Genomic DNA, 20,444 nt, shown 5'->3' on the forward strand with positions numbered 1-20,444 from the left:
AGGGGGTAGACGGAGTTCCGAGGGCGGCGGGCCTCCAGGTGTTGTCCCAAGCTGAAGGGGTAGTTCCAAGGATGAGGACTTCTGTCTTTTTGACATTGAGTTTTAGGCAGCTGTTGGTCATCCAGACTGTGACGTCCTGCAACCCTCTCTGGAAGGGTGCACAGACATAATATCGACTCCAAAATATCGTTTGGACAGAATATCGAGTTGTAAATATCGTTTGGACAAAATATCGACAGGACAGAATATAGACAGCCAAAATATCGTTTTTAAGGTAAGTGAAGTAATATCGACTGTAAATAATATAGAAAGTGAAAATATCCAAGTATATATTCTAGATAGTAAAAAATATCGTTTTTTACATAATATTTAATTATTTATAGTGTTTTTATGTTATAATATGTGTGAAAAGTGTCATTTTATGTTATAATTATTTTTAATTAATGATTTTTTTTAAATTATTGTGTAATTTTATTCTGTAGCGGGTTGTGGGTTTATAGGGGAATAGGGTGGGAAGTAATTTAATTATAATTAATTAAATATGTAAATTTATTAATTGGTAGTAATAATTAATTAATTGGTAATTAAATAATATGTGTTAATTATTTAAAATTTAATTGGTATTTAATTTAATTGATTAATTGCTAATTATGTAAATTAAAATAATTTATTTCCTGTAGCGGATTGTGGGTTTATAGGGTAATAGGGTGGGAAGTAATTTAATTATAATTAATTAAATATGTAAATGTATTAATTGGTAGTAATATTTAATTAATTGTTAATTAAAAATATTTGTTAATTAATTAAAATGTAATTGGTAATTAATTTAATTTAATTGATTAATTGCTAATTATGTTAAATTAAAGGGGTATTTTTAGGGTTCAGGGTCAGTTTTTGGTTTTTGGGTAAAGGGGTATTTTTAGGATTTAGGGTCAGTTTTTAGTTTTTGGGTAAAGGGGTATTTTTGGGGTTCAGGGTCAGTTTTTAGTTTTTGGGTAAAGGGGTGTTTTTAGGGTTCAGGGTCAGTTTTTAGTTTTTGGGTAAAGGGGTATTTTTAGGGTTCAGGGTCAGTTTTTAGTTTTTGGGTAAAGGGGTATTTTTAGGGTTCAGTGTCAGTTTTTAGTTTTTGGGTAAAGGGGTATTTTTAGGGTTCAGGGTCAGTTTTTAGTTTTTGGGTAAAGGGGTATTTTTAGGGTTCAGGGTCAGTTTTGGGTTTTTGGGTAAAGGGTTTTTTTTAGGGTTCAGGGTCAGTTTTCAGTTTTTGGGGTACAGGGGTACAGTGTAAAAATAAAGTAAAATAAAATTTACATTAATTTAATTTAATGAAATTAAATTAAATTAAATTATATTAAAATAATTTTAAATAATTTAAATTAAAAAAATTATTATATTCTTACCAATACTTACGTTGTAATGATAGTGCGTTGTAAAAGTTGCGTTGTAACGTCATATATCCACTGTTGCACTCTTTGGAGTGGGAATAGTAATTTTAACCCCTACGCTATCCAACGCTTTCCCTACTGTTGCACCCACTGGAGTGGGAATAGTAATTTTTACTCTTTTGTATTTGTACGTTAATAATATTGGCTATTATTTAATTAAATTTTGTTACTATATATATATATGTTTTAAGAAATATGATTAAAAAATATTATTTTTTAACTTTCATTAATTATTTAATTATTAAAAGTTATTTTAAGTATTGTTAAGTATATTTTAGTAATTAATTTTTTATATTAATGTAATTAAACATTGTTTTTATTAAAGTCGATATTTTTTACAACTATATTTTTGTAAACGATATTTTTAACTCGATATTTTTGTACTTACCTGTTTGTAGATAGAAACTCGATATTTTGTCTCTCGATATTTTGTCAACGATATTTTTGTTGGTCGATATTCTGTCCCTCGATATTATTTCAGTGATCCCTCTGGAAGTTGAGTTTTGCAGTGGTGGGGTCTTGGGTGAGGGAGAGGATGAGCTAGATGTCATCTGTATATTTTGCAATGTGGTCCATTGGTCACAACTCCCCAATCCGTGAGTGTTTAATCTAAATTGGATTAAACAACTCACAAGAAGTGGGTCTCTTATTTCAGTAGACGTGGAGGTTTGGTCTATAGCATCATCCAAGCCTAAAATACCACAGCTTTTCTGTGGGTCAAATACATATTCATCCTATACCATATCCATATCATCCATATTATCCTCTGAAGAATTTTAATTTTGCGCGTTTATATTGTGCCATGACTGTCACTCTTTCTATTAATGCCACTACGGACAACCTATTCTTGTACCCCATAAAGGTAGCCTTTTCCTTTTGTGCCACTGGCTGCTGAGAGCATAGTTCTCTATTGTAGTGCTTAGGCTACCAATGCTGTCGGTGAGGTCTTGTGCTGTCTGCAATTGTTTCTTCTTTCGAGAAACCTTTCCCCTCTATCTGTATTCAGAAGTAGAAGGGGTGTCCCCAGCAGAAAAAGAAAAATAATTTTCCTCCGAGGGGGCGTCCTCTTCCTGTTTGTCAGTGCAGCATCTACCGCCTCTTTAATTGAGCACCTAGGTTCCTCCTCTACAGATTTCTTAAGAGTCTCCCTCGACTCACCCAGAGACTAAATAAAGTAATTTGCCCTTTCCATCGTTACCTGCAGGAAGGAAATACCAATATGCTGATGAGCTTATTTACTAAAATAAACCTTGTTTCTTTAAATTAGTCCTGCTACTTGATGGAGCTCTTTTATTACCCAACTCTGGTATTCGTTTATATGTACCATTATTATAAACAATACTGGGACTTTAAGAAAAACCTTGGTTTCAATGAAAACTATCGCTGTTAAGCACTTGCCTGTATATCAAAGGCTGGTTGCCAGTGCGCCTCGTGTGGCAAAACAGTGGAAGAACTCTGTTTCTGAAACAGCCCTATGAAGCATCTCTATGCAGCGGGAAATGCCAGATCGCATCTCAGCATGACTTTCTCTGGAAGAAAATAGCTGTTTCTCTGTAACGCGCTTTTATCGCTGACATCATGGCACGATTTACAAAGCAACAGCTGTTGCCTGAAAACAACACCAAATACCAGCACCTTCTAAAATGAATCTGTGCTTTAAGCTGTGCCAGGCTGTTCAAGAAGTAGACAGTACTCAAGTCCATGCCGGACACGGCTCAGTAGCAGGGCAGGCTAATAAATTAGATCAGGAGGCAGCGGCATCCCTCAGCCAGAGCATGCAATCGGAATTGTGTAAGTGCGTCTATCCTTCCGCATCGCGCCTGCCAAGAATACTTACCAAATAAACAAATGTACCCAGAAGCGCCAAAATGCATACCAAACGAATAGAAAACACCAGGAAAACTGGAAATAACATTATCTATTCCATCAAATAATTTCAAATCTGAATTTCTTAGATAAAAAAAAAATATTTATGAAAACAACAACCCATTCATAAATTGGAAAGGTTCAAAGGCAACCCCAAAACTTTGACTAAAGTGCTAAAAGTCAAAACACATGAACACACACAATTAAGATATTTATCTGTTAAAGAGCAGCAAGTAAAAGAGGATGAACACTATATGCACTGAATGCTAATACGTCTTGAACATTTTATAGTTTATGATGTAGTAATGTTCTTTAACCCCTTGCGTGCTGCCGTCGGCCGCTGGCAGCACTGCCTCCCTAGTGCTGCACAGAGCCCCGCCCAGTCTTCAGAACGCTCGCACGCCGCGGTTAAGGCGTTAAAGGGCTGATTGTTGGGGCAGCAATAAATGTTATTGTATAATGGTAGCCTCCGGTCTTGTAACGAAATCCCTGATTGGCATATTTAACTTGTACTCAGGGATAGTAAGTTACATGCCACCAGTGAACCGCAACACCTACTTGTGCCACCACTGCTCCGAAAGAGTAAAAAATGGCTCTAGGTTTGTCGCTGCAGCCTAGTAGGGCAGCTTTAAACTAAAAAAACGACATGGCAAAATAAATCTTTTTGCCAGTTCAAAACCTTCCTTTGTAATATTTACAAGTCACCTGTAGGGAGAGCCTTAGTAGTCCACAAGGCAGGTGCTATATATTAAAAAGGTCATGTTTCTTTTGTTATTTACAAGTCCTGCATATGAATACTCATAATTATTGTTTTCACTGTAGCAAGGCTGGTGTCTCCATTGGCTGAGAGGAAGTTCACTAGCGCACGCATTAAGTGATAACTTCCATTTAGGACCACCAAATACAGTACTCATAGGTATCAAATTAATTGTTACATTAAATCCAGCTTCAGCATAAACTCCGGTTTTGAAGTAACTTTTTAATGTAAAGGTGACTCTAGAAAGTCACTGATTTTCTTGCCCTAAAGTGCTTTGTAACCAGGGCCGTCTCTAGGGCAGTGCGACTGGTGCGACCGGGCGATGACTTTGGTTGAGGGCGTCATGTTTGCAAGTATATTATGGTTTTAAAAATACTTGCTGCCTCGTTCCGGGCCTCCAGCAATTTTAAGGCAACTATAAAAATTTAAAGATAACTTCTGGGATTAATTTTCTTCCTAGAAAGAAATCAGACTTTTGTTTGGTGTAAATTTTGACTCATGGTACGGTAGCGCAGAGGGTTAATGTTCCTGCTGCAAAGAACATGTACCATGCAGGTAACAAAGTACATATAATGTAAATAGGTCAGTGGGTTACTGCTTTTCTCAGAGAGATCCTTTTGTTACTTGCACTTTATGAATTATAATCCTAACGTAGAACAGTTAACTGTCACCAAAGAACTGCATGCAAACTGAAAGGTATAAGTTAGAGCCTTATTATTTCCCCCCACTTTTTGTTAATCTTAATGTGGCAAAAAGGGTTCATTTGGATAGAAATCAATTTGGATTATTAAAGAGAATCCCCAACCATGGTGTTATGTTTAAATTCTGAGTTTGTGCTTCTCCAGACCAATCACTTTTAAACTCTACTGCCTGGGGGGCATGGCCAAGATGGCGGCGAGGAAGGACGCTTGAATCTGATTCTCGCCGTCCACCCAAATAGCTGCTGCTAGCTTCCCCGGGAGCCCAGCCGACGTCCCAGGGCATTGAGGAGCTTCTAACCTTGCCCGAGTGTGCTCCGGTGGCGAAAGATCGAGGTGTGACTCGGGAACAGCGGACTACAAGAGGCGAGGCCTGCCGGCCCGGTGCTGCGGCAGCGACCTCGCGTGAGGGGCGACCCCGGCCTGGGGTCGTCGAGGCCGGACACCACTGCAGAGGCCTGCTGCACACGGCCCGAGTGCTCGGCGGGTCGCGCGCTAACGCTGTGTCAGTGACCTCCACCTCCCGCACCAGGGCAGGACAGGCATCGGAGGTGCCCCCCCATTGCCACATTGGACGGCGAGAGGCCCTGGGGGTCCCCTGGTGACCGGAGGAGGATCGCGGACCTGACTAACTGCATCTCACACAGGAGGCATGCACCTTCCCCCACGAGCTGCACGTTCACCCCATAGCGGCGGGAGACGACAGCGGCCGCTTGGACGAGGACACGGCCGGGCCCAGCAGCCTACTGGGCTTAAGGAGAAGCCCGAGAACAACAAGAGCGGACGCGGCGGGCGGTCGCAGTGTGGCGGAGCTGTCCGACTCCCATGGCGTATGGGCCCAGCCCGCCTGGTGGATTAAGGTACCGGGGCAGGCGAGGGGCGAAAATGGCGGTGGAGGTACGTGGGATGTGCGCCTAGCTCTTCCCTGCTGCTGCGATCCGGTCCCGGCTCGCTGTGGCCACCCAGACTGTCCCTCCTCCCCTGCCTGAGGCGACTGAAGTGCATCACCGCGGCGGGAGCGATCCCGGCCTGGCCTTGAGGAGGCGGGAAGCAAGACACCTTATCAGCCCATCCAGCCACTGAAGCACTACCCCGGTGCTCCTGGACCCCCACAGCTGCCGCTTTCCCTTAGCGCTTACCCAGCGTAGGAACGACGGTGGCCGACGGACTACTGATGGTGAGGTGGAGTGACGTAGCGGCATTGTTGGCTTAAACCTGGGCTGCAGTGGCGCCGAAGACAACACAATCAACTTGACGCGGCGATCAGCCTTCCTGGGGTGGCAGTGACTCCTGGGGCGGCGGACTGAGTGGCTTGTGCAAAAACACCCCATGACACCTGAGACCTTGATAGAGCAGCTTCCTGCACGCGCCTGCTACCCGTCTATCGCTTCGGGGTTCCCTCCAGGACTCGGGTTTCCGTTGATGGAGGCCAGGCCCCCGAGACAGTTGTAAGGAGGTGCATGCCTCGTGGGCCCTTGGCGATCCTCCGGTGGTGCGCATGACGAGAGGTGCACTCGAGCATGTCCACAGCCAGGACATGCAAGCAGAAAGCCCTCACGGATCTCTTCCCCAGGATTCCCTCCACACCTAAGATGCCAGCTACCGTTCCTAAGATGGCTTCCCAGCCACAGTCCCCCGGGTCACAGAGCGATCCCATCACTAAGGACTTTCTGGAATCCCTCTTCAACACACTGCGGGCTGATATTCAGACGGTGAAGACAGACCTGACAGCCAAATTAAAAGAGATACGCAGGGACGTTGACGGAGTGGGAGAACGGGTTGCTACACTGGAGGGCAGGCAAGACAATACCACGTTGGATGTGGCCGTGCTACAGCAAGAGATCATTCGCCTGCAGAACCAACACCTGGACATCCAACTACATCTGGAGGACCTGGAAAACCCGTCCCGGAGGCACACATTCGAATTAGGGGAGTTAAAGTCACTGAGGATACCAAAGACCTCTTCACATTCACAACAGGCCTCTTCCGGCACATCTTGGGGGCCTCTGACAATATCGACATTGTCCTGGATAGGGTGCACCGCTTAGGGGCCCCACATGCATCTGGTGCCCCCTGGCAGACATCCTAGTATGCTTTCAAGACTTTTAGACCAAGGAGGCCATCCTATCGCGGGCTCGAACTCTCCATCCTATCTCTTATAATGGGCATGCTCCAGTGCTCTATCAGGACCTGGCCGTGATCACTTTACAGCGCCGATGTCAATTCCGACCAGTGACTGAATACCTCCATCAACAAGGCATTTCGTATTCATGGGGGCATCCATTCCACCTGATATTTCGGTACAACGACAACATTACGTCAGATGGGCTCTCTCTCAGAGATGTGCCGCCTCTTGGGCCCAGCGGCCCCCACAGATGATGATCAAGTCGCAGCACTGCGTCGGGACCAGAGAGCTCACCCTCAGGGTGGCAACGCCAGAGGCGACGTCGGCGACCTAGGAGGTCGGCGGCAGCAGACATTGCAAAGGGGCAGCAAGATGCCCTGACTCCGGCCTCGGAGGCCTTGGCTTGCTCTGGCTAAGTAGAACCCTCACCAATGGCACCTTCCTTGGGGGCCGAATGTGGCTTCCAGATACGGGTGGGCGTCGGGAGGAGGCACACTCCCCTGGATTGATCACTCGTAAACCCCAATATGACAACCTCCTGGCTCCTCCAGGATGGCGGACTTTACATTTGGACCTTGTTTCTGCTCCTGGTTACCCTATTCCCTGTTGCACTTACGAATTTGCTGAGGGCTATGCCCTACACAGATTTCTTGTTTTGTTTGTGGGTTCCCTCGTCCACTTTTTTTAGTAATGTGATAGGTTTTTTATCCCTTGGGGCGCTCTCTGATCATGCTGCTGACGTCCCTCTGCTCATGCTACAGCAGTATTATTTGCACTTAGTTCCCACCCCTACCCCTGATGTCTACAGGCACGCTTAGAATTCTTACGCTTAACGTGAAGGGCCTGAACAATCCTATTAAGCGCAGAGCGATCCTCAATTATCTGGAACAATTCAAGGCTGATATATGTCTCTTGCAAGAGACACACCTTCTCTCCAAAGACCACTTCAGGTTGAGGTCCCGAGCCTTTCCCATCCAATTTCTTCCTCTAAAGCGTCCAAATCGGCCGGAGTCGCCATATTGGTCTCCAGATCCTTTAAAGGTAGGGTACTCCAAAAGGAAGCCGAAATTAAGGGTTGCCTGCTTACCTACCAATTTTCTATGGGGGGGACTACCTTTGTAGTAGGTTCCATATATTCGCCCAACGATAGCTAGGTCAAATTCCTCCTTAAAGCCCTCCGAGACGCTGCTGCAACGGCGGACCGCCATTTGCTGTTGGGAGGGGACCTTAATATTGTTTTCGACAACGACATGGACAGGTCTTGCCAGAGGACCCATCAGTCGGGGGCGCTCACTTCCGCAGGGCGGGCCTGTCTCCACGACCTGGGGCTACATGACCTCTGGCGCTTCTTTCACCCTCGCACTCGCAGCTACACCTTCTACTCTAGGGTCCATAAAACATACGCGCGGTTAGACTACTTTCTTTGCTCCTCCTCTCTTCAGGCTCCTGCGCGTAGTGCTGAAATTCTGACTGCCTCCCTCTCAGACCACTCCCCAGTCCTAGCTACCTTCCTCCTGCCGGCCTCGGAGAGACCCCTTAAACACTGGCGCCTACGAGACACACTACTCCACCGCACCTCAGTGCTGGATCAGATCCGGAAAGCTATTGAGAGCTATCTTGCTCTCAACGCTAACCCTGACACCTCACTAGCTACACAATGGGGAGCACTAAAAGCGGTACTTAGAGGGGAACTCATTGCTATTTCCGCTGCGGATAACAAAGAAAGGGCGCGTAAAAGAGCGAAGTTTACGCAGAGAGTAGCGGAGCTGGAACAAATGCACCAGCGTACTGGGGCATCCAGTGCATGGCGGCAACTTTGTACTGAACGCAAACATCTTGCAGCTTTAGATCAGGACAAGGCCGAATACGCAGCGCTTAGGCTTCGCCATTCTTACTACACGGGTGGGGACCGCTGTGGCCGCCTTTTGGCTAACAAATAGCGGGAGGCTAGGCAACAGCAGGGTCCAAACAATCCTCACACCACAGGGAGTGCCCGTCTCGGACGATGCAACCATTGCAGAAACATTTCGAGACTTCTACTCTGCCCTCTACACATGAGATCCCCTCAACGCTCAAGCCAGTGCTGACTACATAGCTAGGGCCCGCCTACCCGCACTCACGCAAGCACAAGCCAACTTTCTGGACAGGCCGATACAGACTGAAGACGTTATCTCCACCATCTCGCGCCTTAAACTGGGCAAATCACCTGGCCCAGATGTCTACTCCGAAGCCTTTTACAAGACATTCTGTAGCCAACTAGCCCCCATCCTGACAGCGTTGTTTAATACTTTTGAATGCGCGGGAGCCATTCCTATGGAAATGCTGGAGGCGGTGATAGTGGTCATCCCAAAACCGGGGAAAGATAGGACGAGTTGCGGTGCATATAGGCCTATTTCACTTCTGAACATTGACATCAAACTGTACACCAGCATCATTGCGACCCGATTGGCCCTGTATATGGCTCAACTAGTTGGGCCTGACCAATCGGGATTCATTCCGCAACGACAAACCAGTGACAACACGAAGCGCATCCTACATCTGCTGGAGCGGGCCTCCCGCACACAGGGAGAGTATATGTTTTTAGCTATAGACGCGGAGAAGGCCTTTGATAGGGTACACTGGCCTTACCTAGAACTGGTCCTGATCGCCGCAGGCTTCGGTGAGAAGTTACGGTCCCGCATCTTGAACTGCTATCGCTCTCCCTGGGCGACTGTCCGGGTTAATGGCCACACTTCCTCTAGGCTCCCCATCGAGAGAGGCACTAGGCAGGGATGTCCTCTGTCTCCCCTGCTATTCGCTCTATACATGGAACCACTGGCCCTTAGACTCCGGCAGCATCCCCTCATATCTGGGATCAAATTCGGGGGAGACATTCACACCATCAGCCTACATGCCGACGATATCCTTCTCTCTCTATCGGACCCGATCACATCTATGCGCGCCCTTTTTGTTGAATTAGATTGCTTTGCTCTGGGGTCTGGGTTTCAGATTAACATGGATAAATCCGTGGCCCTGAATGTTTCTCTGTCGCCACCTACCCTTGCTTATCTGAAAGAGGAACACCCGGTGGTTTGGGCCTCCACAACAGTCCCTTATCTGGGAATTCAACTAGCTCCCACAATCCAAACTACTGTAGAGATTAATTACTCTAGCCTTCGTACACGCATTCGGGCGGCACTCCATAGATGGAAAACTTGCACAATGTCCTGGTTAGGTCGAATTGAGGCTGTTAAAATTACAATCCACCCTCAATTTCTATATCTCTTCCAGACCCTTCCCCTTCGGCTGCCCCGCAGGTGGATACACCAAACACAGACGGACCTCTCATGCTTCATATGGCATGGGTGCAAGCCACGGTTCCGACATGAAATTGCAACATTTCCACCTGAACATGGAGGAGTGGGAGTCCCCGATATTCAGCTTTATTTCCATGCCACGTATCTGGTAGAGTGGAGTCGCCTAGAGTCCGAAAAACACTGGCAGTTCCAGGATCAGGCAGTGGCAGGTAGACCATTAGAGGAGGTTCCCTTTCTTCATAAAACTCACAGGCCCCCGAACTTGTACCAGCACGATGCTGGACTCCTGGGACCATACCAACGTCTCCCATCAACTGACTACCTTCCCGTCCTCTCTTACTACTATTTTCTACAACCCGGAATTTCACCCCAGCATGATTGCTTCTGCCTTCAGGTTGTGGCACTCCTCCCCCTGTAGATCATTGGGCCATTTATTTGATCTGAATGGCTTCATACCCTTCTCGCAGCTCAGGGAGGACTACAGTCTTCCAGAACGTGAGCGCTTATGTTATCTGCAGATCCGGCACTGGGCACTACATCCGACGATTAAACCGCAAGCACAGCGTCTACTGACAACATACAAAAAATGGCTAGTGACCAGCACCACTGATAAAAAACTGATATCAGATATCTATCGCATGCTGTTAGCTAACATCACGCACACGTACAATGCAAGTCGCTCACGGTGGGAGAGAGATCTTGGAAGGACGTTAAGCCATAAGGAGTGGGAGGGTATTTATTACAGGGCGAGGCACTTGGCTTACCACATGGGCCTTACGGAGACCCTAACCAAAGTGGCCACATACTGGTACTACACGCCTGAACGCATTAATCGCTTCGATCAGCGTCGGAGCGATCGGTGCTGGAGGGGGTGCGGGGGGAAGGGCACCTTAGAGCATATTCTCTGGGGCTGTCCAGCTCTACAACCATAGTGGTCCCAAGTCCTCGACAAGGCAGACTTACACATGGAAACGCATCTCCCGCGCTTCCCCTCATACATTCTTCTGGGCCTCCCTAATCCACTAACATACCCTCTTAAGTCACGGAAGGGCCGGCTGATAGGTATTGCTCCAGGGGCTGCAATACAGAACATCCTAATACACTGGTGCTCCACTCAACTCCCTACGCAAACCGGCTGTCTCCAGCGACTGTGGTCCATGTTAGGCATGGACAAATTGACCCTGACATTGGCTGCAGAGGTTCGAATTTCCTGAATTGTGGTGACCCTTCCTTACACTGCTGGTGTCGGAGTTCCGAGAATTAAAATGCCCTCAATATTTGCGGCTCCTCCGCCTTCCGGACACGCAAATTCCAAATTCTGCCTCTAAAGGGACACGTCCCTCCAAGCGTTGAGCACTAGCCTACGTTTTCTTCCCTTTCCCCTCCCTTATTTTCCCCCACTCTTTTTCTTTTCTTCCTTTCCTCTTCCCCTTTCCTTTTTTGATTAATACAGTGGATGAGGGTGGGTGGAGGGTGGAGGGGAGGGGGGGGGTTCTTTTCTGTGTTCCCTGTTTTGGGGTATGTTTCTGTTTCCTCCTCTGTTTGAAGGCCCGCTTCATGCCTTTACCTTAGGTAATATTGATCTTTGCGACCTTGTGGTCACATATGCACAGTCTTACGGAGCTTTGAGCCTTGTTCTTTGTGGATTGTCTGTCTACAAATGAATCAATAAAAAGATTTAAACCATAAACTCTACTGCCTACAAGTATGATTGTCATGTAACTCCTACATCCTGTAGTTCTCTGTCCTAGCAACATTTCCTACACAGTGATTTATGCATGTATGGTTGATTGTCTCAGAGCACTTTACATCACACACATTGCACAGATACCCTCCACTGTATAAGTTGCATTTAATGTGTTCTATAGAACCACTGAGAGAGTGGTTATGGAGACTTGAGGGGCACTATTAAAGGGTGATAATGTTTGTTGGCATCCGCCAATGACCACCTACGTCACGGATTCACTCACTGTCGCACAGGGTAACATCTCACTAAATCCGGCCTTACTAGTAACCGTTTCACTACAGCAGTTGTCAACTGCAATCATAAAAGGTATGAAGCACTCCCATTATCAGGGAGCAAAAGGTCTGATAGTGTGGGGAGGTGTTATCTTCTCCAATAGGATGGCTAGAGGGCTGTAGTTACAGATGCCCAGCTTCAAAGAGGCTACCACCTCATTTGCCTCTGTGAGTCACACCTTAGCTTGCCTACTCTTTTGTGTAGGTAGACAGGCTGACATCTCCTCCAGAAGGTAAAAACCTTTGCAGAACTGGTTTTCCAGGTGGAGTGGCTTATTACAGTGGACACACATGAGGGGTGTGCCCAATGCTCTGTCCCAGGGAAGAATCGTCCTCACATCTTGGATTTCGCTAGAAAGATGCACTGTGGAGTGATTTAGTGTTATATGTAATTTTGCTTAATTTCCAGGGGTTATTTTCCCCAAGGGAATCCTAGAGCCATTCGCTAGTGCATCCTCCCCAACCATAAACTAAACCTAACAAAAACCCTGGTGTCCATCCTTAAAACACCCACGGTATCTGAGAGAACAGAAGAAAGACGGCATCTGCTGCACCTACTGAGCCAAGACAGGACTTCAGAAGGAGGTCCATTCCTGCTGATGAACCCATGGAGAGAGACTCAAAGAGCTGGACCTGCTTCCACTTGTGCCAAGGACTAGTGACTGCAAGGGCAAGTTGGCTAAGCCTCCTGCTAAGACTCAAGGACACAAAAGCTAAGGAAGCCCTGCACCTTCGAAGTACCCAGCTGACCAGTAGACAGTGGAGTTGCCCTGGATCCACTGGTGTAGCAGATAGATTCAGCCCCGCCCCCACCCCAAGAGGCCCCCAGCAGGTCCTGGGGCCTTGGCTAGTGCTACAGTGCACTCTTTGTTCTCAGAAGCCAATATCTTTTTTTTGAGTTCACAAGTACGAGGCTTACAGACTACGGCTACTTGTTGGTTCATTGGTATTCTCGTACGCTTTCAAGAACCAAGGCTTCACTGGACCCCTGGACTTCACCAATTCATCAACATCAAAGCCAAGGCCAGACTCAAGCAGCAGATGACCCTGCAGATCTCACAGAAACCTTTCTGGTTCTCTTCAACTAAGTGCAAAGGCAAAACTTGACCAAGACCAACCCAGTGCCCACATCAGACCCCAACTTCCATCGCTTTTGGTCTGAACCTTTGATTTTGCCCTGGACCCTAGAGTTTGAGGCTTATAGACTACTGCTAAGAGTGAAAAGCAATGATTTACAAAACGTTTGGAAACTTCTAAAGTTTTTAGAAAGAAAAGTGATGGTTTTTGCAAGATTTTCCTAAATAATATGCTTTTTGTCAGTTTGGTGTTTATTTGAAGAAATAAATATGCTCTAATTTTATAAAATGGAGTGTGGTATTCATTGTGTCATGTTTCTTACTTATTGGCTGCTTTGGTACTGATTAAAGAGGACAAATGTAAAGCATTAGAGTTAAGCCAGATAGCTGGATCCCGGACAGACACATAGCAAAGGTTTGATTAAAATACCTCTAAATGGCTCCACAAGTCATCACACGAGGTAGAGACACCCATGACACTACAATTCACTATAAATAGGTCATCACTATATTGAAGATGCAGATGTAGCCTTTATCTGGAAATTCCCCCCTGATTTCCTACAATAGATATTTTAATTTCTACAACTTAACTCTGTGGTTTCCTGATATTCACAGCTATGTGATACAGTAATGCCCAGCATTTTAACATAACTAACAGGAGATACAAAGGAAGGATTTGATCTTCACTGACATTGCCTGTACTAGCTATTTACAGAATTCTGCTGACAAAAGAGAATGTCACTAACCTGAACTGAAAGGTTTTTTACTCAGTACGTACCCATGTTTTCAATGAAGTCCTTTTGTATTTCTGCTGTTATGACCTGGTCTTGGGTGTAGACTTGTGCACTTCCAAAGTCTAAGAGTTTGAGCAGTTTGTGCTCTGTCACAATAGTATTTTCAGATCTTACATCCAGGTGAAGAATGCGGCTGGCATGAAGGAACTCCACTGCACTCAGCATCTGCCAAAGGTAGTCTCTTACTTCCAACTCTGAATAGGATGGTCTAGTAAAAACATGTATAGAAACATTACATGAGGTAATAGTATACAGTTAAATATGTATGACATCGGTCACTGACCCAACAGTTCTATATAAAAAAGTTCTGTTATTTTACAATTTTTTTTAACCCTTCTTCTTGCATCCTATTCAGTGCTTCAGTCTAAAAATAGGTTGTAGGGAATCTCAAATGAGAATTATGCTTTGAGTGAGGGTTGGCACACTGTCTCCCTGCTGTGAGGAGGGAATGCAGTCCACTTGAGCATTGAATACAGGGCCAGATGTACGACCCTATTTTGTATGTGCAAACAAGTTTGCGACCCGTTTGCGCATGCAAAATCTAGTAGAGCCATGTACAATCCCTATTTAGCGAGTCACATTTTATTTGGGACTAGCTAAATAAGAATTGCGAGTCACTATTAGGAAGGGGCGTTCCAAGGGCATCCCTTCCTAATAGCAAGTCAGAGGCCTATGTAAGAATGTTTTGCAACCGCAATTGCGAAACACTTGCAATTTACCGCCCTCTTCAAGAGGGTGGTAAATCACTCAGAAATGGGAAGGGGTCCCCAAGGGACCCCTTCCCCTTTGTAAATGCAGGGGAATTTTTTTAAAGGCAGGCAGTGGACCCAGGAACGTTTCATTTAAAAAAAATATATATCCCATTTTCCTTTAAGGAAAACGGGCTGCATTTTTTTTAAAAAACTGCTTTATTTAAAAGCAGTCCCAGACATAACAGTCTGCTGAGCTCAGCAGGCCACCATACCTGGGAGGGCCAGCCATTCCTAATGGAGTCGCAAATTGCAAGTGCCTCATTAATATGCATGAGGCATGCAATTTGCCACCCCATTAGGAATCGCTAACTGTGTCTCAGACACTGTTGTACATGGCATTCAGTGACTCGCAAATTGCGACTCGCAATTGAGCGCAATTTGCGAGTTGCTAAATGACATGGTCGTACATCTGGCACATAGTGTCTAGACTTCTCAGGTGGGAGTGTGGTATGGAATTTAATGATGGGATCCTCCTGCAAAATTTAATGATGGACCCCTAAAATTTAATTTAGGCTGACTGCACATGAGGTGTCCAAAGGCCTTAGGCCTCTAGTAGCCTTGACTAGAAAAGGTACAAGGGTTAGACACTGAGATAATTGAATGAGTCTTATAGGAGGGAGTTGTATGGATGATGAGGGAACACGGGGTGATAATGCAATATATTGTATGTCTGTGTTGAGTAAAACCATCTGTTGAAATCTTTTATTTACAATATATTGTCAATGGAACAGAGGAGAGCTAATCTGTAATGTGTGCTATTTCTTCAAAGAGAGCACATGCAGTTTTAAAAACCTTCACTAACCAACAAAATACACCAATGTTATGTTATGTTATATTTATTTTTGTATAGCGCGCGACGACTCAAAAAGAGTATCCCGGCGCTTTAGCAGCGAGACCTACAGTAAAATAACATAACACGGCAATAAAACAAAGAGGGGAAATGCAGTAAGAGGAGGGAAAGAGGCCTATAAGGTGAACAGCCAGGTCTTTAGACCCTTCCTAAAAGCAAGCAGGCTGGTGGCGCACCGGAGTGTCAGCGGCAGAGAGTTCCACAGCTGTGGTGCCAGCAGTCCAAAGGAACAACCTCCGATGCGAGCTCTTTTCACACGTGGCACCACTGCCAGGAACTGTGACTCCGATCTAAGAGCACGGGCCGGATGGTAGAAAGACAGTCTCCTTTGAAGGTACTTCGCGCCGCCGGCGTGAAGGGCCTTATAGGCCAGAGTCAGCGTCTTAAAGATGATGCGCTTGCGGATAGGCAGCCAGTGTAAAGGCCTGCAAGAGACCCACCACACTAGCACGCCTATTTAAGCCATAAATGGCTCTTGCCGCCGCATTCTGTGCCACCTGGAGCCGCTGTAACAGATACTCCGGCAGGCCCAGGTAAAGGACATTGGCATAGTCCAGCCTGGACCCGACCAGAGCCTGTACAGTCAGTTTCCGATGTTCCTCCGACAAAAGGGGTAGAAACTTCCTCAGTACCCTCAGGAGACCGAAGCAAGTGCCCGTCACCCCCAAAATCTGGGCTCTCATCGTCAAGCCCTTGTCCATCTTGACCCCCAAATTCTTAGCCACTAAAGATGGACAGGAAGGTGGAAACATGCTAGTAGGCCACCAGATATGCCAGTCAGGGTCCGACGCACACCCAAAGAAGAGAACTTCGGACTTCTCGGAATTGCACTTGAGGCCACTCAAATGAAACCATCTAAAGACAGCCCCAAGGCAATCCCGGATGCTCTCTCCATTAAAGTCTCCTCCACTCTTGCAGGAGAAGAGGAGCTGTGTGTCGTCGGCAAAGGACACGATCCGGGCCCCGAAAGACTCCGCCAGTGCCGCCAAAGGGGTCATAAAGATGTTAAAGAGGGTCGGGCTCAAAATAGAGCCCTGCGGGACCCCAACACCCAATGGCGGCATCACAGCAGAGTCCGGGGAGGCCCAGACCGTTTGTCGGCGGTCAGCTAGAAATGATGAAAACCAGCTGAGCACCGTCCCCCTGAGGCCTATCTCATAGAGTCTAGAGAGAAGGCGATCATGGGGGACGGTGTCAAAGGCCGCCGACAAGTCCAACATGACCAGCATGGCCTTGCCCCCAGAGTCCAGTACCCCTTTAATGTCTTCCGACACCTCCAGGAGCGCTGTCTCTGTGCTGAGATTAGGGCGAAAGCCCGATTGGGAGGCATGCAGAATCTCATGTGATTCCCAAAAATTGGAGAGCACCGTGTGTATGTGCTTCTCCAAAACTTTCATAAGGGCAGGCAAGAGAGAAATTGGTCTATAATTGACCAAAGCCTCAGGGTCGAGGCCAGGCTTCTTCAGCAACGGAATCACCATTGCCTGCTTCCATGCTGGCGGAACCAGACCCTGGCTTAGTGAAAGATTAAGAAGTGGGTTGACCAAAGGATTTAAGACTTCCGCCATTCTGGATAGAAACTTAGCCGGGCAAGGGTCCAAGGGCGATCCAGATTTAAGCGTGCCCATAAGCCCTAAAGAAGCGGCGGCTGAAAGAGGAGGGAAGATTGCCAGCGTCGGGCCAGATGAAACTGCCAGACGCGAGCTATCCTCTGTGCAGGTTACACCTTCAGGCACCACCAGATGGAAAGAGTCCTGGATAAGCTTTATCTTGCTGGTGAAAAAGTTAGCAAGATCCACTGCCCAAGACTTCGGGGGCATATCGCGCGAAACATTAGAGCGGGGAGCTGTAAATTCTCTCACTATGGAGAAGATTTCCTTGCAGGAGTTAGAGGCAGCCTCTATTCTCCCAGCAAGATAAACCCTTTTTCCAAGGCGAATGTCACGCTGATATGCCTTAACCGCTGTCTTGTAAAGCAGTTTTGCCTCAGGATCATATTGGGAGCGCCAAACTCTCTCCGCCACCTTACAAGACTGTCGGGCGGTCGACAGTGCCGCAGTGAACCACGGGGCCGACACCCGTTTCGGTGTTAAGCGGGGGGCCATCACTGGGGCAAGGTCGTTAAGCCTGTCCAACAGCCAACCCTGCAAAGCTTCCAGATCTTTCTCGAGATCTCCCGTGAAAGGGCACGGATGGTCCAGCGCCGCCTGAGCGAGCATCGCCGGGGTCACAGAATGATAAGCCCGATGGGCGCGGCGCTGTTGCTGAGATCCGGAATTGGCAGGTCTCATAGTACCTTTAACCAAAAATTTGGCAAGCCTATGGTCTGACCAGAGCACCGGAACTATCTCCTTAACCTCCAAAGGGGATGTCGAAAAGACCTGGTCCAGGGTGTGCCCCTTGTCATGCGTGGGTCCCGAGAGAAACGGAATCAGGCCCAAGGGGGCAGTGGCCTCCAAAAATTTGGTGGTATCCGGATCTAAAGGGTCATCCATGCGGAAGTTAAAATCTCCAGCGACAATACACTGATCCGTTTTCAGGACCAGCCCTGAAAGAACGGACTCAAAATCTTCGAAGAAGGTGCCCGGTGAACCGGGTGGTCTGTAGACCAGCAGACCTTTGAAGGATTGGTGGGGTGCCAAGGTGATGGAGAAGGCAAGGGACTCAGAGCCGCGGATGTCATCTACAGGCAGAATAGAACAGGCCACACTCTCCTTCACCACCAGAGCAACTCCTCCACCCCTACCCTTGAGTCTATCCTGCCTAAAGACATTATAGCCCGCGGGGATGGCAGCAGCCACATCGGGATTGGAGAATTCCCCCAGCCAGGTCTCAGTTAACATGAGACAAAGGGGCTTTTCCAAGTCTAGGAGGTCATAAATGTCCTGCGCATGCCTAGCCAAAGATCTAGTATTCAGCAGCATGCAGAGATGCCCCACATGATCGGTCTTTATGTTAAGGGGGCGAAACACAGCACAGCTAGGACGCCAATCACACCCAGGACAACAGCACTTACCCCTATACCGACCAGGGAAAACAGTGCGGCACTCCCCCGAAGGAGGGTGAGAAGGGCGAAGTGAGCGTAACTCACGTGAAGTATATCCGAGCTGGGAAGGGCCAGGAGCTACAACGCCCAATGGCTGAGCCCAGCCCGCCGCCCCGCTCGCCTCCGGGACGCTGACGGGCGCAGACGGGCTGGACTCTGGCGTGACTCCGGCGGTGATCCGGCGTATCCGCTGCGCGTAAGCATGACTCCCTTATGAGGAGTCCCTCGCCTGAGCCACTAGACCGTGCAGCCCGCGCCCCTCATCCAATATGGCCGCCACAGAAGCACTGGGCTCCTACAACCAGCCCACAGGAACCGGGACCCGCAAAACGCGGTGGGTAACACAATTATGGTGCAAGTGAGGGCGCTATGGATTAAAAGCAGGAAATAAAGAAATAAAGAAAAAACAAATATCCAACAGGTATATTTAAAAAAGCGCTGCCCGAGCGCGCGTCACCAAAGGCAAAACTTCAATCATGGACAGCCACTTTAATTAACATAATTGATTTGAAAAATGATAAAGACTTTCTGGAACAATCGCCCACGGAAAATATCCCATAGAGCTCTATCTTACTATTGATCAAGTTACTAGCGCAATTATTGTGAGTAAGGGTGGCAAGGTTGCCGGCCCAGATGGCATGCCAATAGATCTTTTTAAATCAAATGTGCCCAATGGGGTCAATTACCATTACTAACACAGGTATTATATGCCAGTTGCTCGACCGGATTCATTCAGATCTGGTCACAGTCAATAATAGTACCCATTTTTTAAAAGGGCGACCAACAGAATCCAGCATGTTACTATCCAATATCCTTATTGGATTTCTTGGTAAAGGTAGAAGGGCAGATCGTCCTAAATCGGCACCAAGATTGGGAAGAAGATAAAACCATCCTCTCAGATGTACAATTTGGTTTTAGACAAGGTTTTGGCACAGTAGAGCAAGGCCTTAATCTTAATATTCTGCTAGGGAAATATACGCTGGCCAAACAAGGTAGGTTTTATCTTGCATTTGTTGATCTCACAGCCGATTTCGACTGTGTAATACACCATAAACCTTGGGAAGTTTTAACGGACATGGGGGTGGAGGCTCCGCTGATCCAGTTTCTGAGGCAGCTGTACAGAGGTGCAACAGCAAGGGTTCATTATGGAATCAAGGGGGAATGCAATGCACTGTTTGACGTGGAAAGGGGGTTTAGACAGTGCTGCGTCCTGGCACCGTTTTTATTTACATTGTACACAAATACATTGGAACAGGCGATGGTGGAGAAGTGCCACAAATAAATAATCGTCCGATCACCACCCTTCTGTATGTGGACAGTGCAGTGCTGATGGCCCGAACACAACTGGGTCTCCAAAAGGCACTTATTAGTTACACTGAGTACATGGATAAGCTGTGGCCGAGACTTCATTATAAAGGATTTCGATGTATTAAATGCGGGAAGGGTTGCTCTAAATGTGGGAGCATTTCTACTGGTAATAACAAGGTAGAATCAAGCAAGACATTTTCCTATTTAGGCATTTTATTTTATTATACGGGGACACGGTATCAGGCGGTCAATAATAGGAGCTTACTTTTAATGAAAACAACTACGGCATTGGCCAATTTCGTAATTGCAGTGATGCTGCAAACCTATCAGGCGAAATACGTCAGTACAGCTATCTATGGGGCTGGTGTGTGAGGTTTCCGAGATACTCAAGTTATACAGCAGGTGGAAAATGCCT

At 46.9% G+C, this 20,444-nt stretch overlaps 1 protein-coding gene across 1 annotated transcript in view; it reads right to left on the reverse strand.

The window, feature by feature from the left end:
- Positions 1 to 20,444, reverse strand: part of OBSCN (obscurin, cytoskeletal calmodulin and titin-interacting RhoGEF) — a 2,124,484-nt gene that overhangs the window by 170,028 nt on the left and 1,934,012 nt on the right. Inside the window, exon 119 of the mRNA XM_078665296.1 lies at positions 14,058 to 14,281. Coding sequence (XP_078521422.1) covers positions 14,058 to 14,281 — 224 coding nt within the window. The remainder of the gene's footprint in view (positions 1 to 14,057; positions 14,282 to 20,444) is intronic.

Source organism: Lissotriton helveticus, chromosome 10 (assembly GCF_964261635.1).
Source record: "Lissotriton helveticus chromosome 10, aLisHel1.1, whole genome shotgun sequence".
In the NCBI taxonomy this organism is placed as follows: domain Eukaryota; kingdom Metazoa; phylum Chordata; class Amphibia; order Caudata; family Salamandridae; genus Lissotriton; species Lissotriton helveticus.